Source organism: Corvus cornix, chromosome 1 (assembly GCF_000738735.6).
Source record: "Corvus cornix cornix isolate S_Up_H32 chromosome 1, ASM73873v5, whole genome shotgun sequence".
In the NCBI taxonomy this organism is placed as follows: domain Eukaryota; kingdom Metazoa; phylum Chordata; class Aves; order Passeriformes; family Corvidae; genus Corvus; species Corvus cornix.
Genome location: NC_046332.1, coordinates 115,235,086 through 115,262,843, shown reverse-complemented (window position 1 = coordinate 115,262,843; position 27,758 = coordinate 115,235,086). Strand labels below are relative to the sequence as shown.

The window sequence follows — 27,758 nt, the reverse complement described above, 5'->3', positions numbered from 1 at the left end:
GCTTTTCTTAAAAAACAAACAAAAAAACCCTCAAAAAACAAACAAACAAAAAACCTCTAGCGCCGAGGTTAATGCTTTTCATCCAAATCTCCCAAGCTGCTTACATGCCAAACTACATCACTACTAATTTAACAAAGCTTACACATGATGGATTTTGGAAGGTTATAAAGATGTTACAGAACCTCAGTGATTATCATGGTTTTGTATAATGTATTCCTAACATTACTGCTTTATCATGATGCCAAAATACATTAATCAATGCAGGCAAATATTTGCATACTTAAAATATTTACTGTTTGGCATTTCTGACACTCCACAAGCTCATTTTTAATCACTTATCTTCAAGAGTCAATAAACACTGCTAGTAAAAATTCAAGAGAATTTTCTACAAACTCCCTTAAAATGTAGCACAATTAGTGACTGTATTTATAACTCAATACAGAAAAGGAATTACCAGCTTGTGTGCTACCTCAACCTTCCAAAATAAGTATGGCTAATCCACATACTCCACAGTTGCAAAAAAGTAAATATTCTTAAGTTTTTGATGTGGCACATTTTGAAGTGACTGACATGAAATTATGGCAAGACTGATGCTTTGGAGGCTGAGGATACAAGTGACTTTTCACTGAGTATTTATTTGTGGCAGTTCTGCACAGAAGGATGATTCCAGTGGAAAATGAGCCCTTCTAGATTTGTTTCTGGCCCTGCAGCTTGGACAGTTTCAATCATCCATTAACAAAATTCACTACAGGAAATGCAGGGAGCTGACCAGTCCTACAGTTCGAGTAGAGGTTTTTAAATCAACTCAGTGAATTCAGACTGGAGCTTGCTCAAGCTATGAATGGATTGCTGAATTGTGTGAATATTTAAAAATAGTATCTGTGCAAATATCTGTACGTATCTGTACAAATATGCAGAAAAGAACTCCATGTTCATGGATAACTATGGAAGAAAAAAAAGACAGTATTTAGAACTTAAATAGTTTGTTCAAATACATTCAAACACTTGGCCTTAAGAGCTCTACTCACCAGCTTATCTTGTCATCTCCCTCTGGATGACTCTACTATCTCTCTTTTTTTTTTTTTAATGGACCAATTATGCTTAGAAGTGAGTATTTAATTTCCTTTTACAAAGCTAGCAACTTGACTTTTAAAAACACATGCTATTATCTAGCACTGAAGCCTGCCAAAATAAAATAGCAAGGAGTGGTACAGTTCATCACCAACAGAAAGTATATACAGAGAGCTAAAAAAAAAGAGGGTGAGGGTTAAATCCTGTCTCTGTTAAAGCCAGGGGAGTTTTATCACTGTCTTCCCCAGAGCCTGCACTTCATCCCAGCTACTCATAACACTTTTCATATTTGATAGGGAACAATTTAAAGTGATAAATAGCAGCCAAACTGCACGTGTGTGTGAGGAGGGGAAGATTTCAAAACAGCCTCAGTGTCGAAACTAAACTACTTCTGTCAGTTTGGAAATTTTTTGGCCTGCCAGGCTAAAGCTGAGCTTAAGCAGGGGAAATATTTCTGCTTATGCTGGTTATCTGAAAGCTCCAGGCTGGTCAGACTGGCTCCTTCTGGAGTCACCTACTCAGATATGAAGTTCAGGCTTGCCCAAATTTCAAAAGGGGCCACCAACTTTCACTCAGAAAATGAAGTTATTTCTAATAATGTGTCTGTATATCAGTTTAAGATCTAATTTCAGGCAGAAAAAAATGCTTCACGCAATTCCAAAACAAATTATGCTTTTCCCTCATTTGCTGTTGGTAAAACCTTTGCTGCAAAGTCCTGAACCTGAAGCCACATTCACAATGTCTGTAGCTCTGTCCCTCTGAAACATGCTGCAAAATTCCACCTTTGAGACCTGGTACCCATTGCTGCTGAACCAACCATCATCATCATCATCATCAAGGGGGAAAGAGTCTTTCAGAATCATCCACTCCCAGCTTTCAAGGTAATTCTACATTACATCAGTTTTATTCCATTCAGAGAGCAGAACTCCTCAAAGCAGGGAAGTTTAACATCTCGTATGGCTTTCCTGACAGAGTGTTCAGTAATATCTAGCTTTGAAATAACCATTTCATTTACTCAGTCCCTTTAAATGACTTATAATTTTTTGCTTCTTAGAAAAAAAACCACCTTTAAAGATATTTCTTAAGAGAGTTTTTGCTCTCAAATATAAATATACAGATTGGATAAGAAAACATGTTTATGCTTTGGAGTAATGTAGCCAACAGACTTTTTGAGAATGGATTTCTACTGATTTGCTACCTTAAAATCAAAATCATTAAAATGTATGCTGACAGCAATGAAAGTTACATAATTACAGATTCCTTCCTTTCTTTAAAGCACCTCTCCCTTCAAAAAATGTTTCCTCTGCTCCCATCAAGTGAAATATTTAAGGAAACTCCCTCACAGCTTATCTCTGGAAGAGGGAGGAATATGATGTGTGGTGGGTTCTGCCCACACGTGTGAAGCTGATCCTTGTCTCCCACATCCAAGGCAATTTTTAGCCAAAATTGTTTGCTGGCCCAGAGGGAATAATGGTTTCTAGTTAAAGCCACATGCAGAGCAAGACAGAGAGAGGAGATGCTACCCCCTGTTAAGCCTCTCAGATGTCTGGCTCTAAAAATACTTTTCTCATGTCTGTCATGCCAAAACCAGTAATATTAACAGTGCTGCTATCACAGCCAGCACTTCCAAAACTGCCTTCTCGTTAAAGTCTCTCATCCAAAACAATTTAAATGGTCTGTATCTAAACCACATGAAAGTCTGTAACAGTGGGGACAGGCTTTATCTGAGCCTCACCCAGCCTGGTTTGCTCATCAGGATCACCATCAGGAACCAGTAAAGCATCTGAAATCACGGGCCCACTGTCCAGTTTCCTGGAAAAATGCTGTCAGCCACACACTCTCTTTTACACAGCTCCACCCAGGCTGCCACAGCCCTCATTTTTATCGTATTTTTTCAGAAAAGCCCGGCTGACGCCGTGGGAAGTCCTGCATTACCACATCCCCAGTGTTCTCATTAAACCTGTCTTGGAGAGCCTCTACTTAAGGCATGTACTCAGAAGACAATGAGAATTTTCACCTCTCAAAGACAAACCCCATCACTTTGGAGCTGCTGGTTCATTTTTTCAGTTTGAGATTTCCCTCTGCTGTAAAGGGCAATGGATGCCAGGCCTGAGCCTACAGCTCTGACTCAAACGTCCCACAGATTTTAAGAGGGGCAGAAATTCCTTTCAGAAACTTTCACAGAGGAAAATCACTAATTTGATTTGTCTTAAATGATGTCAGGAAGCTTTGATTTCTAGCACTGGGCATCCAACAGGGTGTCAGAGGATGCACCAGGCTCTTCTCAGTGGTGCCGAGCAATGGCACCAGAGCAACGGGCAGGAACTGATCCCCAGAGGTTCCAGCTGGACATGAGGCAGAACTGCTGCCCTGGGCAGGGCCCAGCCCTGAGCAGCTTGTCCAGAGAGGCTGTGCAGCCTCCTCCCTGGGGATATTCCAGAGCCATCTGGACACAACCCTGTGCCCTGGGCTCTGGGATGGCCCTGCTGGAGCAGGGAGGTGGCACCAGATGAGACACTGGAAGGTGGTCCCTTCCAGCCTGACCCATTCTGTAATTCTGCATGGTTTACCTCAGAAATTTTTCTGGTGTTTAACGTTTGCATCCACATGGCAGCTCTTTGCCTGATAAATTCACCTTCCTAAAGGATGCATGAAGTGGGAAAAACTTCTGCCTCCTTTGCTGGTGAGGCGCCATCTCCCCACTGCACAGCAGGTGACTGAGGCAGAGGGAGAGCTCAGGATGCAACAGGCGACTGGTAGAGATGTGAACCTGTCTGAAGATCAAGTGAGGAGAGCAGAAAGGCTGAGGGCACTTGGTCTGTCCAGCTGGAGCAGAGGAGACTGAGGTCAGAGCTCCCCGGGGGCTGCAGCTCCTCCCGAGGGCAGCTCCCATCTCTGCTCCCAGGGACAGGGACAGCACCCAGGGAGCGGCTGGAGCTGGGCCAGGGCAGGCTCAGGCTGGAGAGCAGGGAAAGGTTCTACCCCAGAGGCTGCTGGGCACTGCCCAGGCTCCCCAGGGAATGGGCACGGCCCCAAGGCTGCCAGAGCTCCAGGAGCGTTTGGACAGCGCTGCCAGGGATGCCCAGGCTGGGATTGCTGGGGGGTCTGGGCAGGGCCAGGGGTGGGACTGGATGATCCTGTGGGTCCTTCCAGCTCAGAATATTCCATATTTCTTTGAAACAGAGACCACCTGGGTTGTTACCTCCACCTGGTGTTGACTATAAGGATAGGCCAAAAACAAAGCTGGTTTTTCTTCCCCTCATCCTGAAGTGGGAAGGGTGAGGAGCCTCCCCTGGCTGCAGTTTATTCATGCCTTGTTTATTCACACTGAAGGCCTGGTCTCCCATGACCAATGCTATCACAAATACCAACAATTTGCAGAGTGGTCCCAGTTTTTCCGAAGTGCTGCAGACTCTTCCAGAGGCTGCAGGGACATGGCAACGATTTCCTCTGTGTGGTTGCCACATTGTCTCCCAGCACCGGCTCCGCTTCAGCGATGAGTGAAGGGACTCCTATAAAAATTGTCTGAAAAGCACTCAGGGATTGCCTCAGGATAAAAGCTGCAGTTCCTCACCATATGGTGCAAATGGCCAGGAATAATGTACCTCCTTGTCAGGAAAAGCTAAAATCTGCAAGAGGGAGGCACAGGGATCTGTGGAATGATACCATCAGCTTGGGTTGGAGGGTTGTGCATTTGGATCTATTTTAAAGGACATCTTGCCAGCACAGACAAAAAACTACGATAAAATTATTTAATTTTTAGGCAGATCCAAGCAGACACCAAATGTTAAAGCAAAACATTTCATTGAGCTCCAAAAGGGTCAGGATTAAATACATTTTTTTAAAATTATGAGTAATTCTACAAGTGTTGCTGAAAGGAAAATTAACATACAGAAGGGATTTATGAAACTTTAAAAATTCACAGTCCTGTGAGGCCATGAGAGACTGCTGCCCTCCTATCTCACACAGAAGACATTTTTTTAAAAAAAAATATTAATTTGTAAATCAGAATTTCTAATCCTTCTACCTCTGATACCTTTAAATGGGTGCTAAAACTACCCAAGGCAGCAGTCTGAAACATATTTGGTAGAACTTTTATTCCATCCGGTCCATTGTTATAAAGTTGGCATGCAAATTTTATTTTAAGGGAACTCTTCAAGCCTGTGAATACCCTTCCACTACAGAATCAAGAAGCAGCAATGTATGCAAATCCTTTAGAGAGATTATCTTTACCTTACCTTAGCTGCCCAAAAATTCAACATCTAGATTAAAATCGTTGCCTAGCCTCTTTTGAAATCTATTTTAAAATGGGATTAAATACCCTCAGGATATGCCAGTATTTCCATGAGCTCTGAAGACAGGTTTAGCTCTCAGAGTCAGGCGAGATGGATCTTGATCCTAAAGACATAAAGTCTCTTTTCAGTGGTGCCCAGCAACAGGATGAAGAGCAGTGGCTATAAACTAAAACTCAAGAAGTTCCCCCTCAGCATGAGGAAGAATTTTTTTCCATGGAGGATGGCAGAGCACTGGAACAGCTGCTCAGGAAGGGTGTGGACTCTCCCTGTCTGGAGACATCCCAAACCCACCTGGATGTGCTCCTGTGTCACCTGCTCCAGGTGACCCTGCCTGGGCAGGGGGTTGGACTGGATGATCTCCAGAGATCCCTTCCAACCCCAAGTAATTTGGGATTCTGTCACAGTAATGGCATGGCATGGAATTCAGAGCAGGATTTCATATGCCTTATCTGCAGGACATCAGGAAGCAGAAACAATCAGAGATGGGAAGGCAGAAAACACATCCTACAAAGCACATGGCCCTGGGCAGCCAGTGCCAGCCACTGCAGCTCCTGACCCGAGGGAACTCATGGCACACTGAGATCCCACTGACGTAAGTGAGAAATCAACTTGGCTCCCTCTGCACAAACTGATACTGATGGAAACTCTGAATGAAGCATGTGGCCACTGCTTCATGCAGCTCCCCAAGTGCAGATACATCCTAGAGCTGAGGAAGCTGTAAATAGAAACTGGGTCACCCACATCACCAGTTTAAGTCCAGCTCAGCAGACAGGTGCTTATTTAGTGGAGGTTTTAGTCCAGGCCCCAGAAAACAAGACATTGTCCACACCTCGGGACACACCCATGCCCTGGCAGTCTCCCCTGGAAAGGAAAAGGCTTCCTCCAGGGACAGACACTGAACTGTTCTCTCATCTTGCAGTGAATGTCTGAGGCCATGCCTGAAGGCACCGATGTGATGGAAATGATGCTCACACAGATTCCTCCTGCTCCACACTGCTGTCCGAGGCAAAAGGGCTCCCAGCTCCTTCCCAGTGTCCAGTCCACGTGCAAATGCTGCCATGAAGCCTGAGTAGAAACTTCACAGCCTAATACAACAACTTGGAAGGGCCACAGCTGACCCGGAGGCTGCCTCAAAGCATTTTTCCAAGGACATCACTTGACAGTGTGGCCAGAGACCTTTATTGTCACAGTCACTGAAGAAGTGAGAATTCCTTGGTCAGGAGAGAGTTATAAAGTGGATTCTAATACGTCACTGACCACCAACTCTTCTGTGTTTCGTTTTTGTATTTCATTCATTTCTTTCTGGAATCTCTCAGCTGGGGCTGCTCAGCCTCGAGAGGAGCCCCAGCTGAGAGGGGCCCTCAGTCCTGGGTGTCCCTGGCTGCAGGGAGGGCTCAGGGCAGGGCCCGGGCTCTGCTCCGGGGCCCGGCAGCGGCACCAGAGCCACGGGCAGGGCCTGAGCCCGGCAATTGCCCTGCACAGGAGGCAGAACTGCTGCCCTGGGCAGGGCCAGCCCTGAGCAGATTGGCCACAGAGGCTCTGGGCTCTCCTCCCTGGGGATATTCCAGAGCCATCTGGACACAGCCCTGTGCCCTGTGCTCTGGGATGGCCCTGCTGGAGCAGGGAGGTGGCACCAGTGACCCTCTGTGGTCCCTTCCAGCCTGACCCATCCTGTGACTCTGTGTGATGCTTTTAATCCAAATCAAACCCCAGGTATTTTTACTCCATCACAGCAGCTCCAAAAGCTGATGATGGTATTAATTACCATCCCTGCCATTTGTCAGCCACTGCACCACATGGATCACTGCCTGGCCCAGACAGGATACAAGTGTACCACAAGCTTAGGACTTTGCGCAGAGTAACTCTAAGAAAGTTATCAAAGAGAAATGGTTGTCATAGGATGCAGGTTCGTATTTCACTATAAATTAGAACCTGATAAGCAAAGAGCCAGAGATCAGTTTTCAGCATGGGAGAAGATTAATGCAGTGTCTCAGAAGTGCTTTTCAGTGTATTTAATTGCAGTAATAGTTATTCAATGGCACAGATTTTTTTTACATTACTTTCTCAGATGGATTTGTCAGAGCGCGGTGCTTTCTGCTTGGCTTGGTGAAACATTCTGTATTTCCTTCAGTTTGTCCTGAATGATCTAAAAAATACATGACCATGGATATCATCTCCAATCTGACTGGGGTCTCGCTTCCTGTTTTCCAGCTCATTACCAAATGGATTAAACAACACCAGATTTAGGATGCGATTTGAGACACCTTGCTACTGATCTTGAGTGCCAGACTGAAAAATTAGTTTTGACTATTTTTCATGGGTTTTCCTTGTTATTTTTTCTTGTTTCTTTCCTATCCATTTTTAATGGCTGACCAAATGTCACTTTTTCCTTTGACAAGAAAGCTTTTTGAGCTGTTTTTTAAAAAAACAAACTCGTTCTTTCAAATCTGCTCTTTTTTTGTGCAATCTAAAAAATGTGCTACAACAAAGACTTCCAATTTTCCTTTGGAAAATACATCCCACTTCATATGGTTGATGGAGGAGGTGTATTTATAACTTTGCCATTGTTTATTATTGCAACTGGTTAGGTGTTATTTTTGCCCTGCAGTAAGGCTTGGAGGTGCTTCCCAGCTCTGCTCTCATGTTTGTTTTTAAAAGTAAGTACAAAGACTGTCACTCTTAAGTTCCCCACTTCCCCTGAGTCCATACATTTGTGTTGTGAGCAGCTCAGGCACTTCATTCTTTAGGCCTTTCAAAACTCCTGGATTAATACCATTAGGTCTGGGTAACTTGTTGCTATTTAATTTATCAGTTTGTTCCAGCACCTTGTCTGTTGATCCTGGCAACAGAAGCAAAATGCTTTAAGGGCGCCTCTAGAGCAGATATCTAAAGAAAGTCACACACACATCCCTAAAAAAATCCTCACTCCAGCAGCCAGAATTGGAGATTAGAGCCTGGTTCATGGATGTGAGCCACACCAAACCAAACGGGGGATCCAAATACCTCAGGTCTTTCTGCTGCCGAACGTATGGTACCATGTCAGGACTCTGTCTTAGCACAGTCCATAACAGATTTGTTTTTTCTCCCACGTAGTAAACATTCTCACGCTTTATTCAGCTGAGGTGGCTGCTGCTCTGCTCCCAGCTGTGTGTGTGTGCAGGCACACGTATCACAGAGACTGCCCCAAGCACAATGTGCTACAGCTGAGAGACAAACCTGACCCACAGTGCAGAATCATGGAATGGCAGAATCATTCAACTTGGGAAAGACCTCCAAAATCATCAAGCCCAACCTGTGACTGATCCCCACCTTGGCAAACAGAGCACTGGGCGCCACATACAGGTGTTCCTTGGGTCTACACCACCTCCCTGGGCAGCCCCTGCCAAGGCCTGACCACCCTTTCCATGAAGAAATTCCTGCTGCTGTCCACCCTGAGCCTGCCCTGGCCCAGCCTGAGGCTGTTCCCTCTCCTCCTGTCCCTGTTCCCTGGCAGCAGAGCCCGACCCCCCCGGCTGCCCCCTCCTGTCAGGGACTTGTGCAGAGCCACAAGGTCCCCCCTGAGCCTCCTTTGCTCCAGCCTGAGCCCCTTTCCCAGCTCCCTCAGCCGCTCCTGGGGCTCCAGCCCCTTCCCAGCTCCCTTCCCTGCCCTGGACATGCTCCAGCCCCTCCAGGGCTCTCCTGCAGGAGCCAGAACTGGGCACAGCCCTCGAGGGGCCTCTCAGTGCCCAGCACAGAGGGACAATCCCTGCCCTGCTCCTGCTGGACACACAATTCCTGACCCAGCCCAGGGGCCAGTGGCCTCTCGCCCACCTGGGCACCCCTGGGCTCGTGTCCAGCTGCTGGCACCAGCACCCCCAGGTCCAAACCCTGTTCCAGAAGAACCCTTGGTGACACAATCACCATCGTCATGTGGGTATCATCCTGAAAGCAACTATGCTCATTAATTCAACCTGAAAGTGTGGGCTCAGTGCTGCTGGCCACATTTGCCACTTCCTTGCCCCAAAACTGTGGCAATAAGAACTGAAGAACTGGCCAGGCCGGCACACCTCTCTTTACACAAAGCAGCCTCGAGACAGACGAACCAGGGAGGGAGGGAGCTGACCTGGCAGCAGCCCCTCAGCCCTCTCCCCCCATCCCAGCACTATTAGGGCTGCAATGGGATCCATGTGTGACCGCCCCACATGTGCACGGCGCTTCCTGTGCTCCCAGCCCTGCCGGGGCTGGGTTGAAATGACAGCATTTCATTTATAAATCTGCTGCCAGAGGCCTGCAAAGGCTGGGCTAATTCTGGACACCTGCAAGGTCCGTGCAGGGAGCAGCCAGTCGGGAAGAGAGGCAGGAAAAGCATCGGGAAGAGAGAAGAGCAGCACCAGCCCTGCGGACAGGAGCGCTGGGAGCAAGGAGAGCTGCTCCCTACATTTGCTTTGGAGCATGTTTTTTGAGACCAGACAAAAACCCCATTAAATCTGGGGTTTGTTTGAGCTGTATGAGCACATCCCATGGTGGAGGCGGGCTGCAGGTCACACTGCCCAGGCATGACCCAGTGACCACCTCCCAGGCTCCACAAAAACTCTGGGATCTGGCTCCTTTCTACCTTGAGCAGATTAAACCAAGCACAGCCAAAAGCAAAGGTGGGGGAGGATCAAATCTGTGCTACAGCAAACCAGCAGAAATGCCTTCTCCAAAGCCTGCCTGATAGATTTAATAGGACTGGTTTTGGAGGCTACCTATCATTTTCGTTTGGCGTGAATATAAATCCAAAAATCCCTTGATCCCAAGAAGGCACTGAGGAGACTCAGTCAAGATTTCAGAAGGGATGTGCTCCTTAACTTGGAAAGTTGGCAGATGATTTAATTTCATTAGCAAATTTGACAGTGCTGTAGGAATTTTCCAAAAATCAAAGAGCCCTTTCATAGGCTTCCCTACCCAATACTCAATCCAGTGTCTAAGAATAACATTCAGCCCTCATTAATTAATGATATCAGTCCGAATAATGTCAGATTGCCTCAGAGGCCTTGCCGGGAGGGATGAATCACACCCAGCCGGCTCCAAGGCTCTCCCTCTGACAAACTCCAGTGTGTGATGACGGAAAGCTCAGCCTGGAAACCTCTCACCCACGGAGTCCCAGCAGCCCTCACCCCATCTGAGGTGTGTGGGGCACACTTGGAGAGGCACCCTGGCTGTATCAGGAAGGAAAATACCATTTTCACCCTGCTTAAAGGGTACTGCACCTCTCCATGTACTTTGTGTGGTGGATGCAAGAACGGACTGCAGAGGTCCACTCATTTTTGGGATTCCCAGCAGAGTCAAGATTGTATCCAACAGCAAAATACCACTAAGAAATCTCTGTGTCTGATTCTGGCTTTTACCAAAACTACAAACTGAAATTTCTCACAAGCCCTACTCAGCTGATCCTATTCCAACACAGGAAAAGACACACCAGCTGTCTCTGTAAATGTACAATTTTACTGAAGCCATGATTATGTATGAAAACATCCAGATTGCTTCCAGAGTGCTCTGTCCTAATATTGACGTAAAATTGCCTCGTTTCTATTTGCAATGTGATCACAAATCCACGATTGGAGTTTTCCACGTATCCACACTCTGCTTTCTGTTTCATCAGTCATGAACGTGAGGTTTGGTAATGTTTGTGTATCAGCATCTCTTCACGTAAATGCTGCATTCCTGGGCCTCATGAAAGATCTCCAGGCAAGAACAACCGCATTGTTTAATGCGTTCACATAAATATTTATCCGCAGACGTTCTCCCTTTCCCCTCACGATGGCCACGGCTGGCCAGGCACGAACGTCACCCCCGGTGTCCCGTGGAACAACCCGGTCCTGCCACGAGGACCAGCCTGGGGCTGAGCCCAGCTCAACCTAAACACGAGCTCAGCAGAAAGGCCCGTGTGGCTGTGGGGTCCCGGTCACAGAGGCGAAGTGTCGGGCAGACAAAGCTGAGACTTGTCTTTTTTTTGTGCACTGTTTGTTTATCCGCTGCACACGTCGTGCCCGGTAACACGAAGCCACCAGTTTCGGATTACAAATATACCATAAATGCCATAAGTGATTTATTTTTCTGCTGCGCCTGGAAAAGCAAATTTGGCGTTTTTTAAAAGATCTTGACACTGATGTATTCTGATTGCCACTGCAAATATAGATGTTTTTGTTATGCACAAGCACCGTTTTGATGTGACGGCCAAAGCTCTCGGAGGGTTTGATTCTGAGAGATGGAGCCTTGAGAAAGACCCATCAGATTTTGGGACCCCCGCCACAAACAATTTTCAGTTCAGTAGGACTGCTCTGAGAACAACTTTAATGTGCTGTTTACTCTGAGGCATGTTGGTTCTAAAAGCCACTGACAAGTTTCACACACAAACATTTGTGTTTGGAGGAGGCGCTGCCAAGCAAGCCTGTAAAAACCATTAAGTCTAGAATTTGTTATTTCGCTAAAGCATTCTGAAAAATCACACCGAGCTATTGCATTTTGAAAAATCTGGTAAAGTTAATTTCACCCCTGAAATGTGATTTCTTTTAAAATCCTTTTTTTCCTCCATAGTCCCTGCCAGAGGATCCACCCCAACATCTGGAGAGCAGAATCCAGGCTGACAGACTAATGCACATGTGGAGGAGTGCGTCTGCTCCTTTGCCGCTTCTCAGGACAGACACATTGTCTCCCTCTCCTTCTGCCTGTCCCCTCCTTTTCTTTTCCTTCTTTTTTTTTTCCCCCCTTCCTTTAATAAGACTCCACATGTCTTGCAGCTCTCTGCTGCGAATGTGACCGGGATGTGATATTGCCTTGCACCGACACACAACGTCTGGCTTAGGTGATACCAAGTTACTGCCCTGGCTTTGAATGCCTGCAAGGTTATTAACCAGCACATCTGGCTCTCTCCCTAGGAGGGTGAGTTCTGCAGTGCCCCAGGAATTTCTTTCATACACCACTTTTATTAGCTTTTCAAAAGAATAAGGATTACCACTGGAAGGGAAGACTTAGGTCGTTTGCAAACATATTGGTCCCCAACCTGCTTGCCATGTTTAAAAAGCAACAATAACCAAAACTCATTATTTGACTTTCAGAAGTAATCTTCCTTCATCTTAGCATAGTCTTATTGCTCTTGGTCTGCTTTACTGAAAAAATGGCTGTGATTTGTGATAAATAGAATTAAAAAAAAAAATGACATTACAGAAAGCCACAAGGATAACTCAGTTTGGAAATAAAGCCCCCAAAACATTAATTTCTAATCCTATTTTTCCTGCAGACCTCACTCAATGATCACAGAAGGGAAGAGAAATGTGTTTCAGGCTTAATCAAAAGAGAGAAGCGCATGTGCAGGTCCAGAGAGCAAATTTATCTCCTTTGCCCACACATGGAAGTTGCACAGGACGTGAAGTTTGAATGCACAAGTGATATTACTGTAATTTCCCATATGGACATCCCTATTTCAGTAATGCCAGAGAGGCCTTTTCTGGTTTCATTTATGTCATTTCCGAAGCAGTTTAAGACAAACGGGAAAACTACGAAAAAAAAATCCATGTGGGGTTGTTACAGAGGGAGCTCCCCAGGGCTTTTCCTTCTACCTGCCCAGAAAAGCTGAACATTCCTGGCCAAAGTTCTCCTGAAAAAAACTCGGGAAACACCTGTCCAGCTCCCTGCCTGCCTCGCAACCCACCTGGAACTCCACCTTCCCAGGAGGAACGTCCACCACCTGCCACTGCTGAGCACACCTCGAGTGCAGACAATATTCTCCATGCAGAGCTAAGCAAGCCCAGAAAAAAACCAAAATTGCTGGCCTTGTTAATTAATCTCCCTTGGAAGCCACGTGAGGCCAGATTTTCGGAAGCTGTCGGCACTCAGCAGCTCCCATTGTTCCAAGTGGGAGCTGTTTGGCACTCCCAGCTTTTGAAGGGCTGCTCCTTCACGTAGGTGTTTAAATGGGAGCTCTGCTCTCCACTAACCTTTCGCAACTGCTTTTGGCCAGGCTGCTCCTCCAGAAATATCCCATTGCAAAGACCAGTGCAAGCACTCACAGAAAAGTCTATTTTAAAACTGAGCATAAATAGCCCATACTCCTCCAGCCAGGGAAAAGAAACAACATTCTGTGATTTCCCCAGCCAGGCAAAAAGTTCACAAACTCCAGTAAATTCATACAATGAAAACAAAACAAAGATTCCTAATTATGCAAATGAAAACAGTGAATGTTTTCAAGAATGTCACAACCTTACGTGGGGATTTCTGCCAAACGGAGCAAGAATTCAAATCCATCAGATAAAATCCTGATTTCTTTAGATGAATATCCAAACAAAAGGGATGCCTAGTTGAAACTCTAAGCATAAATTCTATCATCAGACAAATTACAGCCAACAGAACATAAAGATCTTCTCACCTCCTCAGGTCTGAATCTTCTGAAAAGCCCACCTTGGCAGCCTTAGACTTGGCATTATTCAGTCAGCTCCAGCCTTCAAAATAACCACGACTCATTTGGTCCACTAAGGCTCATGGAAATCCTTACAGGGTTTTTTGTTGCGCCTGCCTATAAATTGCATTGTCTTCTTAAGGCTTCCTGTCCTGCAAACAGAGGCACCAGCACAGAGATTCAACTGAGATTGTTTTCCCCCTCTTCTGCTGCTTTTATTTAACACACACACCAAAAAAAAAAGGGGGGGGGGGGGGGGGGAGAGAACTGGTAGAAGTTCCTTACAGGAGTTGGAAGAGGACATCTGCAGGCAATTTAACATGAGGGTTTGTTTCTGTGTCAGCTGGCAACCCCTGGATAACTCTGTCATGTAACTTATATGCTAAAACATGATGTAGGACAACCAGTGAGATTGGGTAAATATGGCAGCACATCACTTTTATTTGATTAAGATTTATATACTTTTTCGAAGGGAGCAGCCCTGCCATAAACTCTGAAAACAAATACAACCCTGGAGCTGTGAGTGTCCCACCCTGATCTTCAAACCCACCTTTCTGCTGCCGCCCAGGAACAGAAAACAGGTTTTTTCAGGTGGAGAGGAGAATTTCTCCGTTCCCTCCTGATTCAGCAAGGATCCAGCTCATCCTTCCCTGCAGGTGACAGCAGCAGAACGTGGAAAGGCTCAGGCAAACACGAGGCTGAGCCCACAGTTTGTGCCTCGGTTCACTGCTCCCTGCCCATTCCAAAAGGCAGCTCAGGAACACAGACCAGCATTCCAAGGGAGCTCTCTGGAGACAACCCAGCTCCCCAAGTTCCCCCACCCCATGTGTTTAACTTCCTCCCAGCCAGAAGAATCTGGTCAAGTGAGGAAAGCTCATCCATCCTGGTTCCACTTGTGCTCTTGCATCAGATCTTACATATTTTGACATTTACAGCCACGCATTCGAATTGAGGCCCTGATTAGATTCAATTGGTGAAATTACCTTCCTCCCCTTCCCTTCCCCTTCCTCTTTGTGTGTGTGCACACTTTGGTTTAGATTCTCAGTAATTTAAAAATCAATCTTGCAGTTAAATGTTTAATGGCATAATTGCTCCTGTTGCCTAAATTTGTTTAGTTTGTGCTTTATTAGCATGTAATAACTGAAAGTATATTTTCCTCTGTCTGAGTTAATAACGTCTCTGCGATGGCTGATGCACTGTGAGCCGGCTGGCTGCAATTCTGGGACAGCTCTGGGGGAGCCACAAAGATTTTCTGAAGCTGTAACTTAGGAGTTGGTGGCTTCCCTTAACTGAATCCTCAGTTGGCCTCCACTTGCATTTTAAACAATTTTTTTGTTCATTTCGAGTTCATTCTGAGGGCCTCTTAGTCCAACTGTAGGGCAGGGAAGCTCTGTTGTCCCAGATCTGGCCACGTGTGCCAGCTGTGTCACACAGGATGGGTCAGGCTGGAAGGGACCACAGAGGGTCACTGGTGCCACCTCCCTGCTCCAGCAGGGCCATCCCAGAGCACAGGGCACAGGGCTGTGTCCAGATGGCTCTGGAATATCCCCAGGGAGGAGAGCCCAGAGCCTCTGTGGCCAATGTGCTCAGGGCTGGCCCTGCCCAGGGCAGCAGTTCTGCCTCCTGTGCAGGGCAATTGCCGGGCTCAGGCCCTGCCCGTGGCTCTGGTGCCGCTGCCGGGCCCCGGAGCAGAGCCCGGGCCCTGCCCTGAGCCCTCCCTGCAGCCAGGGACAGCCAGGGCTGAGGGCCCCTCTCAGCTGGGGCTCCTATTTCTAAAAAAGAGCTGAATTCAAGTCCCCTTGTGCTTAATGTAGCTACACCAAGTCCCCATGCAAAGAGTGGAAAGACACAGGTGGTTCCCAAGGAAAATTAACCCCTCCCTAATACAGGTCTCCCCCTTTCTTTAAAAAGGGAACCCAGATAATGCTTAAAGTGATTGAATGCTTTGGGAAGGAAGGGACCTTGAAGATCATCCAGTTCCAACCCCTTCTGCCATGGGCAGGGACACCTTCCACTATCCCAGCTTGCTCCAAGCCCTGTCCAACCTGGCCTTGAGTATTTCTAAGAATGGGGCAGCCACAGCTTCTCTGGGCAACCCTGTGCCAGGATTTCTCCCATACTATTCACAGCTCGGACAGGCCAAGTTTCTGGGATCTTGGAAAATCTCTCTATGTGACCAAGTCAGTATGATAGAAACCTGCATCAGCCCACTCTGGAGGGCTCACGGCACAGATTTACCTCCTTCCTTCCCAGTGCTACTTTGAATTTGCAATAGCAGGTTACAGTGTCCCACCAAACATTTACTGCTGTTCAAGGAGGTGATAATGACTGCCAGCAAGTTTATCTCTTTGATCCAAGGCAATCACAGATGATATGGAATATACAACACACATGCCAAACACTCTTTTAAGCCTCAGCAGCAGAAGAAATTTATCTCTTTCGTGTCACAAAAAAAACCCTACTGGAAGCAACAGAAGCACTGGCCTAGAGATGTAGGAGAGTAGGGTTAGATGGGATATTGGGCAGGAATTGTTCTCTGGCAGGGTGGGCAGGCCCTGGCACAGGGTGCCCAGAGCAGCTGGGGCTGCCCCTGGATCCCTGGCAGTGCCCAAGGCCAGGCTGGACATTGGGGCTTGGAGCAGCCTGGGACAGTGGGAGGTGTCCCTGCCCATGGCAGGGGTGGCACTGGATGGGCTTTAAGGTCCCTTCCAACCCAAAACATTCTGGGATTTTATATCTTACAGTAAAACTCACCCACATTAGCTGAATTTAAACATGCTGTAAATCTGGAGGGCAACATTTGGAGTTTATGGGTTATTAGGCAGCAAAAAGTTGAATTTCTGAGCAGGACCTGGTAGTGAAGAAAGCACTATAGAGCCTCCTGGGAACAGACCTCACTGGCCACACAGACATGGGATTTTAGGGGCACAGCAGGCACCCTTTCTGCTCTTCTAGGTAAGGACAAGATACACTTTTTTGATTAATAAACAAAATTGCACCAGGAATACACATGCTGCACAGAATCAGTTTCTCTTTCTAATTAAACACGTACGGAAATACCCAAATATTGGCTGCTGACTTGAGCCAAAGAAGATTTTCCACAAGAAGAATTTGAATTGTCTTGGGAAAGAACACTGGGAGTCTGAAAAAGTCCTACAGAACAACAGGGAAAAGACTTATGGCAAATGATAAAACAGCAAGTTGGTGAAAGGTATCTAATCAAATGCCCATAACTGTTTATGAGGTAATGTCTGTATTAACAATCTAAAGAAGGGGATAAAACAACACATCAGCCAAAGATACTGCACCCCAAAGTCAACTTTGGGACACCAGCAGGATGGGTGAAATGATCCAAAAGGGTCTTGAGGAGATAAGAACATGGGTAGGAAATAAAGTAAAATTTCAGATTTAAAGAGGACGGGGTTTAGTAGAACCTGAAATATGAGATTTTCTGAAAAGGGAGGGGAGGGACGAGAGAGAGGAGGAGGAGGGAGAGTGAGAGAGAGGAGAGATTCATTTCTGAACAGATGAAGCACATCACCAAGTCCAAGAGGATCATCCATCCCTGTCTGGGCTGCTGGAGCAACAGTCTCTGGGAAGGTAATACCTGCTAGGTATTACCAGGAGCATAACAAAGTGGTCATTTGTGACCACATTTGTGACCAAACAACCAGGACAGCTGAAAGCAGGGCTGCATGCAGAGGTGAGGGGCAAAGCTGCCTGACCCCCCACCACCCAAAATGGACTCTGAGCAGAACTAATATGCACAGGCTGTGAGTGCTTGGCAACCTCCCCTCAGCTCTCCCTATGAATCTCCCTCTTTAAGAAGGTAAGGAAGGAGGAGCAAAGTTAGTGTGAAATTAAGGAATCCGTACAGAGCTGATATACAAAGGTTTGCCAAGGAGGGGAGCAGGGCGGCTGAATATGAGGAAATGCTTCACGGTCGTGAATCATGGGGAATCATCTCTCAAGTAAGTTGAAGGATGACCCATTTCTTGGGATATTTGTGGCCAGATCAAGACAAAATACAAATCCAGTGTACAATAAACAGTGAACTCTGACTTGCTGGGAGACAATCTCCACACATCTTCAGCAGTTGCTCTGCAGATCTGTGTGAGGATAGTCCAAGGCAGGTGGTTTCTGTAACCAGTTTTCAAGGAAGAAGGACACAGTCCTTTAGAGAGTCCCAAGTCTGCTGCAGAGCCAGAGCTTCTTGCGCCCCTTCTCTTCAGTCATCTCAATGAAGCCACACACAGAAGCGATGGCCTTGGAGGCACACAACAGCACTGGACACGTGGGCTTATGGATTTGCTGGCCCCACATGCCAGGGTGGCCAGGACCTAAGGAAAAGGGGACAAATACTGTGGCAGTGGGCTTGAGAGACGTTTACAGGCCGAGATTTAAGAGCCCTCAGTCCCACTCCAGGCTCCAGAGCAGAGCAATAGGAACAGGAGGAATCTTCTTTCTCAGCGTCCCCAAAGTATAACCAGTTTTGTTCCTGTTCCAGTTTGTCTCGTCCGTCTTTCCCAACTTCTTCTCGTAGCTTCTCCCCACCCTCAGCTTCCCACCCTGGCTCTGGTTTCCATGGCCATCCATTTTATGATTTCTACCCATCACCAGTGGAAATGTTGAGACTTTCAACCGTCTGGCAGACTGCAGAAATGAGATTTAAACACATCTGACTCCATGTAACAAAGGGTTCGTGTAAAGCACATCTATCAGCCAGAGCTCTGAAAATGCATTTGGTGCTCTTTAGTTTGCTCTTTCCTGCTTATGAAGAAGATAATTTTTGTTTAAAAATGGCCCCACTTAAGGAATTATCCATGCCATTAGTCCCTATAACAATAGAGATTAAAGTCTCTAGACCATCCCCTATCAAAATAACATACTCTTCTTTGAACATGTCATTAACACTGTTTTCCATCTGGTTGTTGGCAGCAATCTTGGATTTGCTCCCAATTGCTGAAAGTTCATCAATTACAGCACACAGAAGCCATTATCTCTCTTTTCCTTTAGCAAGGAGGTATTTCCTCAGGCAGACAGAAGAGGTAGAGTTCAAGAGAAAAGAAAAAAAAAATAAAAAGAAGGAAGAATTTACTCACTGGAACTCTGTGGCAATCATTTGGTTACCATCCAGAATTTTAAGCTGCTGAGAAGTGAATCACAATTTCTGCCTAGGAGGGGATTCTAGAGTTCAAATCCAGTAGTGATTCTGGCATTATTACAGGTATCTGATGTGTGCTGACACAGGAGGGAAATAGCACAGCAAATTGAAGCCTGGCAGTGTGGGAGCTCTGAATGAGCACGAGAGGGGAGGAGTGCCACCCACACCCATGGTAAACTCTGTTTATGAACTCATCCATGGCAAACTTTATTTTCTGGAGGACACAGAGTAAGCTGTGGTAATCATTCAAACAAGGAGCACAGTGACACTCAAACAGTGGTTTTACCCTGTCACTACTAAAGCAAGGGAAGAACTTTTGAAGTTTCTCCAGAATAATGAATGAAGTCCACAGTGAGGGGTAAGAAAAAGGGATGGAGTTACAACTGTTCAGCTTCAGGGGCTGCTGATACTAAAACCTTTTCACATCTGTCATGGAGCAGGCTGGAGTTATCCCTGAGCAGCTGTCAGGCACCAGTTTGCAGCCCAGGTAACATCCAGGAGCTTGTTCACCTCCATGCTCTGGGGCTAAAGGCACCTTCTCCCAGTGAGAGGCCACTGCAGGACTTTTGCCCATCACCAATTCCTGCCTGGAGGAGGGTTGGCTCATTAGTCAGCTGCTTTCAGGAGCAGTTATTCCATATTTTCCAGAAGGGATGGGAGTGTGTTATCACCTGGCGGCACCCTGTGATTGAGCAGTACTCCATGCTCCACATGGATCACCTCCTCATCCAGGCTGCAATGGGTCTCAGTTTACTTCGCATGGGACTTTGGGCAAAGCTCTTTGTATCCTTGGCTCGGATTTCCATGCTCTCACTCCCAGCTGAGCTGCCCAAATATTGCTTTATAAGCAATGAAAGAAGTGCTTTAGCCACGCAAAGAATCCACGAGGACCAGGCTTCTGGCTTAGGAAAGACCCTGAAAAGAGGTGGGGGTAAAAGCCTGGCTTTATCCTCCTTATCCTGGAGGATAATACTAATTCTGTTGTCCTTCCCTTCTTGTCCCCCTGCCTGTTCAGGCAGAGACTGTATTGTGCATACAAAACTCCCAGCATAACAAAGTCTTGGATCTTATTTAGAGACTCAACAATTCCAGGAAAAATAACAGATTATATCAGACCCAGAATATGCTCCTTAACAAATAATACCAGTTCAAAAAAAAAAAAAAAAATCAGATTTAACCATAACACAACAGATTAGGTACATCCAGCAGCATCTCTACACTGCCACAATTTGAAATCTAACACATTCTTTGGCCAACAAAAGGTTTTGTGATACTTCCAGTGACAATATGGGATGCTGTGCACAGAAATGTGGATGTGCCACCACAACTCAGGCAGAGCAGTGCTAAACTCAGAAGAAACAGCTATGGAGTAATTCTTTTATTTCTCCTGAGAAACCATGTTTTCATTCATTGTAGTATCAGGAACAGCTTCCAGATTTGATAACCCAAATTTGACAGATTCGGAGGCAACAACTTCAGTTACACCCACAGAACAAATGAGGTTGTACAGACCAGCTGAGCTTGGCTTGAAACGTCTGATGCCCTTTGAGAATTTTTTTATCAAGAATGTCCTCTTTGATTAAGCTGTCTGGGGTGTAAATTGTTCCCATTCTTCACCTGCTGCAATGAAAAACCAGGGTGTGCCATTAACCCATCTCTTCAGCCAGCCCACATCTCAAAATCATCACCAATGAACAGAAAAATCAACTAAATGTGAACAGACCAAATCTTCCACCAGCCTTGATTCAATGAAAATCACACCATTATCCCAGGATAAATACCATTCCTGATAAATACAGTAATTTTTTAATCTCCAAACCATGCCCTGCATTCTCCTCTCCCAGTGAGGCCCAAAGGAACAGCAGTAATTTGTTTTTTCTGAGTATTGGTTCCACAAAATCCCCTCACAGTGATGGCACGAGCTAACTAAAGTCAAACAAACATTTGACCTTTCCTGAAACCAGAATTTAACTCTTAAAAAAATAAAAGGTTTATTTAAAGGTCAGTATTTACAAAGCATAAATCCCTAAAAACAAAACATGCAAAATTCAGGCAGCATTTCAGAGTTTTTCTGTGACTATGGTTGTAAGAACTGGAGTTTAATGGTAAGAGAACAACAAAAATATCACAATAAAGTGTGTGTAAATGACAGTCTTGCCCATAAAAAGCCACAATTTTATTGATGTGAGGAGTCTTATTTCTTCCGGTCCCCTTACAGGCACTAAATGTGTGAAACTGCTCAAAGATCAGGGTCACAATTCCCCATATTTTGCTGAACTGAAACTGAAAATCCAAAAACATCCATAGTTTTTCTTGTCCACATCAAATGTTTCTTTCCTTTGCGCTTGGACAAAACACAAGGTGGTGACTCAGGTGAAATTACACATTAGGGAGCCACAGGGTCACCAGACCAATGTCAGATGCTTCATTCAAGCTGAAAAATGTAAAGCTTAATCTTTAGCATCTCTGGAATGAAGCTGCCCAAACAGAACGAGGACACACACTTTGAGGCTTTCCAAACATTCCCAAAATTGGACAGGATCTGCCTGGGTGCAGAATGGGTGATTCTGGGTAAGAATCCAGCTCTTACCATTTCCCATTCAGGAATGGAGCATGAGAACATTGAGATTTGTTACATTTTCCTCCTGGTAGCAGAAAAGGCTGATTTCAAAATAGCACACACAAAACTCACACGAAGCACATGAAATCCCCCTTTCTGAAAAAAAAGACATCTCTGAGTATTCATCTTGCCATATTCATGTATCTTTTGCATCACTTTTCCACACATGTTCAGGCAGAAAACTTAAATCTTGAGATCTGTCAAATCTTAATAATCCAGACACTTCCCAGAAAGTGAATTTTCAAAGTTCCAGCTCTAAATGTGCATGGATGGGGCTGTGTCTGCTTATTGAAGGATATAAAGAAACAGCACCACGTGACAGAATACAGTTAATTAAACAAAACCTGATCAAGGATGACTGTAATGAACCCGGTTTGCCTCTTCTGCTGATAACAGCAATGAGAGATCGTAGAATCATAAAATCATGGAATGGTTTAGGTTGGAAAAGACCTTAAAGCTCATCCAGTCCCACCCCCTGCCATGGGCAGGGACACCTCCCACTGTCCCAGGCTGCTCCAAGCCCCAATGTCCAACCTGGCCTTGGGCACTGCCAGGGATCCAGGGGCAGCCCCAGCTGCTCTGGGCACCCTGTGCCAGGGCCTCACCATCCACAGGGAAGAATTTCTTCCCAATATCTTTACCCAAATTTTCTCTGTTCCAATTTGAAGCCGTTCCCCCTTGTCCTGTCACCCCAGTTCCTGATGAATTGTCCCTCTCTGGCTTCCCTGTACCCCCTTCAGATTCTGGCAGGCTGCTGTGAGGTCTCCACACAACCTTCTCTTCTCCAGGCTGAGCAATGCCAGCTCTCCCATCCTGTCTCCATAGGGAAGCTGCTCCCCTTATCAACTTCGTGGCCTCCTCTGGACTTGCCCCAACATTTCCATGTCCTTCTCATGCTGGGGGCACCAGAGCTGTGCTCAGTACAGACAGAAAAGACCATCACACCAAAAAGGCTTTCCCACATCCCCTGCACTTTATCCTGGCTTATTTTTAAGAATGTAGCTATGTCCACTTTTAAAGCCTAAATGACCCGAGCATCCATGGCAGCTTTCCAGAGAACGTGTTTAGACCACAGCAGGCCCTAATGACATAAACAGAAATCAGAAGGATTTGAAGTGGAGTTGGCCAGCTTTCCTACCCCAAACACAGCATTAAAGTAATTGCCTTCCTCACACCCTTTTTCAATAAACCAGCAACTTTGGGGTGATGTTCTGCTGAGAACAGGCTCCTACAATTCCCTCGAACACACCATTACAGAGATTTTTATGCAGCTCTCTTGCTGTAATAAGATACTTTCATACCCAGCCTTGCCCTCTCCCACTAACTCCTGTGGTTACAAAAACCTTCCTCGGGCACCAGTTTTGGCAGAAAGCATGAAACTGAGTTATTCTTTATGTTATTTCTGCTGCTGTGGGCATTTAGACAGCATGAAGAGGTACTAAATCCCCTTCAATGTTTTGAAGTCTTACTGGCTGTAACCAAGTTGTAGGGAGACTCCTTTTTTGGAGGGGATGAGGGCTTGTTTTTCTGCTCTTTCCATAAAAACAACTGAGGACCAGAAGGCTGTGGAAGTGCTGGGTTTGGAAAACCTGGACAGGGGGAAAGAATGAGCTCTCCCACTACAACAACTCATCCTAGTAACTAAACATGACCCAAAAACAACACAGAGGGATAGAGAGAGAGAGATTCTTTCATTCACTGCGTTTTACAGAAAAAGGGAGTTGTTTAAAATAATATTTCATTTTTATTCTATGCTTCAGTTAAAAATAAGTTGTAAAGTGGAGCTTTTTCTAGAGAGAGCTGCTGAGTGGTAGATGGCAGCCAGCTGAGGAGAAACTCCATGAAAGGTGTTGCAGAAAATGTAACTTCAAAGAAAAACAGACAGAAAGGCAATCAGAAAGAATGAAAGAGCCCTTAAAAGTCATCCAGTGCCAGCCCCCTGCCATGGGCAGGGACACCTCCCACTGTCCCAGGCTGCTCCCAGCCCCAATGTCCAGCCTGGCCTTGGGCACTGCCAGGGATCCAGGGGCAGCCCCAGCTGCTCTGGGCACCCTGTGCCAGGGCCTGCCCACCCTCCCAGGGAACAATTCCTTCCTAATATCCAACCTAAATTTCCCCTCTTTCAGTCTGAATCCATTACTATTTGTCCTATCACTCCAGTTGCTGATTAAATTTGTGTGGAGTACTCCAAAATTACTCATTCCCTGCAACAGCTACACCTGCCAGGTCTCACAGGTTCCAAGTCTTCCATAAAAAAGGGTAAGAAAACCACAGTAATAATAGCAATAATAATAGTCATAATAGAGTAAAAAGAAACATTTCCTTCTGAAACGTAGCAAACCAATGCTGGTTTTAAAGCATTTTAAACATTGCACTGAATCTATGGAAGGGATGTTTGTTTGGCTTTGAATATTTGCATTATGCTCATTTTCCTTCTTCAGCTGAATTTAATGTTTGCCACTGGATGTCATGGAGCAGAATCAGGGACATAAAAATCCAGTATTTTTCGAGGAGGTGTATTTTATCAAACACACCAAATATTAAAGGATGATCAAGGTGGGTTAATTTTAGAAAAAGTTATCTTTAAAATATCCACGTACTTCAGAGCAGATCACACAGGTGTCAGCAACAAAGACTGCAGGGCTGACTCAGACAACACCATGTAAATATTGAGGAATAAAAAAGCCCACGTGGGGCTGTAGCACAATTTATAAACATGCAAGAAAAGCTGTGGTATGTGTACATACTCTTTAATTTTATGGCTCTCCAAACATCTGAGGACTTGCAATAAACAGGAAACTAACCTTGATGTGAGCTGCTGGATCTGGGACAGTCTGAATCATGTCCTTTACCAGGCCAACGTGTTTACCAGGAGCTCAGATCCCAAGGCAGCTGCATAACCAGAGAAACAAAAGTCATATCATTATACTTTAAATGTTTATTTTCAACAGAAATCTCTTTTTATGGACTGATAAGCATCTTTCCTTCCCCAGACCTCCTTGAGACTCAGCACAGCTGAAGCTCTAAGACATTTCTGTCCCCATAGTGTTGAGGATTTATTTCATGCAGGAGAAAACACTCAGCCCTGAAATTCTCATGGAAAAAATGGTCTTTATTTGCAATGTACAGTTTTCCCAAAATAAGAACTTGAGACATGCTCCGCCCTGCCCAGCCCCATTATTCACCTGGGATATCAGAGATTTCCACAAGCTATTCTTCCCAATTTAGAAACACACAGCAGGACTGGGACAGATCTGCAGCTGATATAAAAAAGGACCATTTCACTGAAGCTGTGCCCATTTACAAGAGCTGCAAATCTGGTCCAGACCCTCAATTAACAGCACTTCAGAGCAGGGATGTTCTGGAATCCCTTATCCATGTCCAGTAATCGAGTGCAGAGGGGCTGGGGCAGGTGGGGTGAATTTGTCTGCATGTGTAGGGGGTGGAAAACCATTAAAGCACTTTAAAATAACAACAGCATTTAATGTAAATAATGGAGAGTACTACTCAGTAACTTGAACACCAAATAACTGTTAATGAATTGGGATAAATAAATCAGGAAATTAGAAAATGTGGAAAAATGTAGGAACATGAACATCATTTAAAGTAATCATCTTTTTCTCCACTTTACCTAAAAGCCTGGAAATTCCCATTTTTCACACAAGAGTTTTCCTTCCGCCCCTGACCTCGAAGTCAACTTTTAAAGCAGCAAGGCACTATCAGGGAAACAGTAATTTTCCTCAGCATCAGCTTTTTTTATTTCATTTTCTGCTCTCACATTAACACTAACTTGGAAATCAAATTGCATTTTTACCTAATGGTTTAGGAGAAATATTGCCAGACTGACACTGAGCTGCAGCTTGCCTCAGAGACAGAGACGTGAGGGGACCATCTATGATCTATGCAAGTTTAATTTGCACAAATTGCACTGAAAGGTGAAATTAAAGATATCACCACTCAGATCTTAACACAATTCCCTCTTACTACTTAAAACAGCCAAGTTCTCCCCCTTCAAATCCATGGAAACAAAGTATTGATTTGCTGGCCTATTAAAGAAATCCCTTAACAAGCCCAATTCCCATTTTGTCCATTTTTCCCAGCTATCTGTGGATGATCAAATGGGATAATGACGTCATGGTTTTAAATGAGGCTTTTTCTTTCCACAGAACTTCAAAAGCAAGAGAAGCTTTTTCAGCAAAAGCAAAATTTCACCAGCAACATTGCTCAGATTGAAGTCAGACAGAAACACCAACAGCACTGACGTCCTTTCAGTTCCCTCCCTCCCTTCCCCAGTAAATCCATGCCTGCCACATCCTCACTGGATTTATGGGATTCATATTTTAAGCTTTCGAAACATCACACACAGGCTCTGGAAACTGCTACGTTTCACATAAACTGGGCAGAAAAATTTTTTGAACCCAGTGTTAGATCATGTTGTCAGTGTTTTCATACTCCCAGCACTGTGCTGCCACAACTGCACCTCGCCCCCAGTTAAAGAAGCCCACCCAGGAAAGGGGATTTGTGCCATGTCCAGATTTATTTTGGTCTCTCTAAAGCCTTTGCTCCATTTCCAACAGCACCTAGACTTAGAAAATACGTGTTGAGCTCAGAGGTGGGAACCCCATCCCAAAAATGCCCGGTGTCACCCAAACAGATCTTTCTCTCCGAGCTCAGTCTTGAAGCTCTCGGGGTTAAAGAGAAGTCATTTGAGCTATTCCAGGCCACTCATTTCACATATTTTCCCCAAAAAGATGGATCCTTTATGGAAGAGAAGATGACAGAGAACATTTGCAAACCAGTTGCCAGCTCTGCACCACAAGGAATGGGAACCAAAGACAAGCAAATGTTGTCCAATATGAGTTGGAAAAGTGCATTCTGGACATTTGACTTTTGCCCTGTACTGTTGTGAACTTACAAGAGGGGAATTCTGCTTTAAACTCAGCCTTTGGCAGTGTATTCTTCTTTCTCACCTGGATATTCAATTCTTCCTACTCTAAAGGGGGACAAGTCCTTGTCTGACAAACACAAGATTTTTATCTTTTCATCTCTGGAAATCATGGCTAAAAAAATAGCTGTGACAGTTTTCCTTGCTTGTTCCAAACAGAAATACAATTTCAATTATTTCAGCTCCACCTTTACGGGCTGGAATTGGAAGCTTCCAGACATCTGGTACTAACTTGCTGAAGCAGATGGTATCTATTGCCAGGCCCTCCTCCACCCCCACCCCAAATTTCATGCTGGTCATGTTTGTGCTTGATGGTCTGTTACAGGGTCTGCTCATGGCTCTAGGGCTTGCCCCGCATCCCCTAAATTAGCAGGATTTTAAGGCAAGAGCCAAAACTGACACTAAAGCCTGATTTAGGGAGACTCTTTTCAGGAAACTGAAACAAGGGAATTACAATGCAAACTGAAAGTTAAACACTTGCTTAAGTGCCTTCCTGATTTAGGGTTATCCTGGAAGGATATCCTGGACAAGGCTCTGAGCAACCTGGGAGAGTGGAAGGTGTCCCTCCCTGCACATGGCAGGGGGTGGAAGGAGATGATCCTTTCCAACTCACACCATTCTGTGGTTCCACGATTCTACAGAAGGATGTATTTGTAGCCACAGAGCAGGTTTTCTTGCACTTCCCAGCATCCTGAGTCCAGACTAGCATTGATTAATCCAGCTTTAGCAGTACAGGTTTTTGGGACTGGTTTCCATCCATGCATCCAAAGTGTCACACGAGAACAGTGGCACTAGTAGGAAGTAGCAGTACTTGAGACAGGAGATGTAAATTCCTCTCTGATGCTTGGGACAGATTAAAATATCAAGATTGAAACAAGTTATTGTACAAACCAGCCAGAGCTGGGTGTGCCAGTGCTACCCCTCACAGGAGGAGATAGATAAGCTCTGGAGCCTGCTGTCTTTCTGTGCATGCGTTTGGGGAGTTGTGTAAATACATCAAAGGGTTGGGGAATCGTACAGATCTAGAGCTCACCAGATGTGATTGCATTGTTCTTTCTTTCCTGTAGATGTATCAAGAGGATCAAACTTTTTAATGGACACATATATTGCCGAATTACTGAGAGGCTGAACGTCCCCTTTATACGGGGGCTATATATAAACTTCTCTTGTGCATTTTCTCAACTCGCAGACAGGAATTTAGGTGCATTTTCAGTAACTTGGCATGCTGTGCTCACCTAAAAACCCCA

The 27,758-nt window shown here is 45.4% G+C and overlaps 1 protein-coding gene across 7 annotated transcripts in view; it reads right to left on the bottom strand.

Annotated features, from left to right (window-relative positions):
• ERG (ETS transcription factor ERG) overlaps window positions 1-27,758 on the bottom strand; it is a 136,240-nt gene that overhangs the window by 74,682 nt on the left and 33,800 nt on the right. For 5 of the 7 annotated variants that reach the window (XM_039553390.1, XM_039553429.1, XM_039553384.1 and 2 more), the window contains one exon: window positions 24,371-24,458. In XM_039553390.1, coding sequence (XP_039409324.1) covers window positions 24,371-24,409 — 39 coding nt within the window. In that variant the 5' untranslated portion in view covers window positions 24,410-24,458. Of the gene's footprint in view, window positions 1-13,752; window positions 13,935-24,370; window positions 24,459-27,758 lie in introns of those variants that run through there. The other 2 variants (XM_010411240.4, XM_019292952.3) reach the window with 2 other exon arrangements.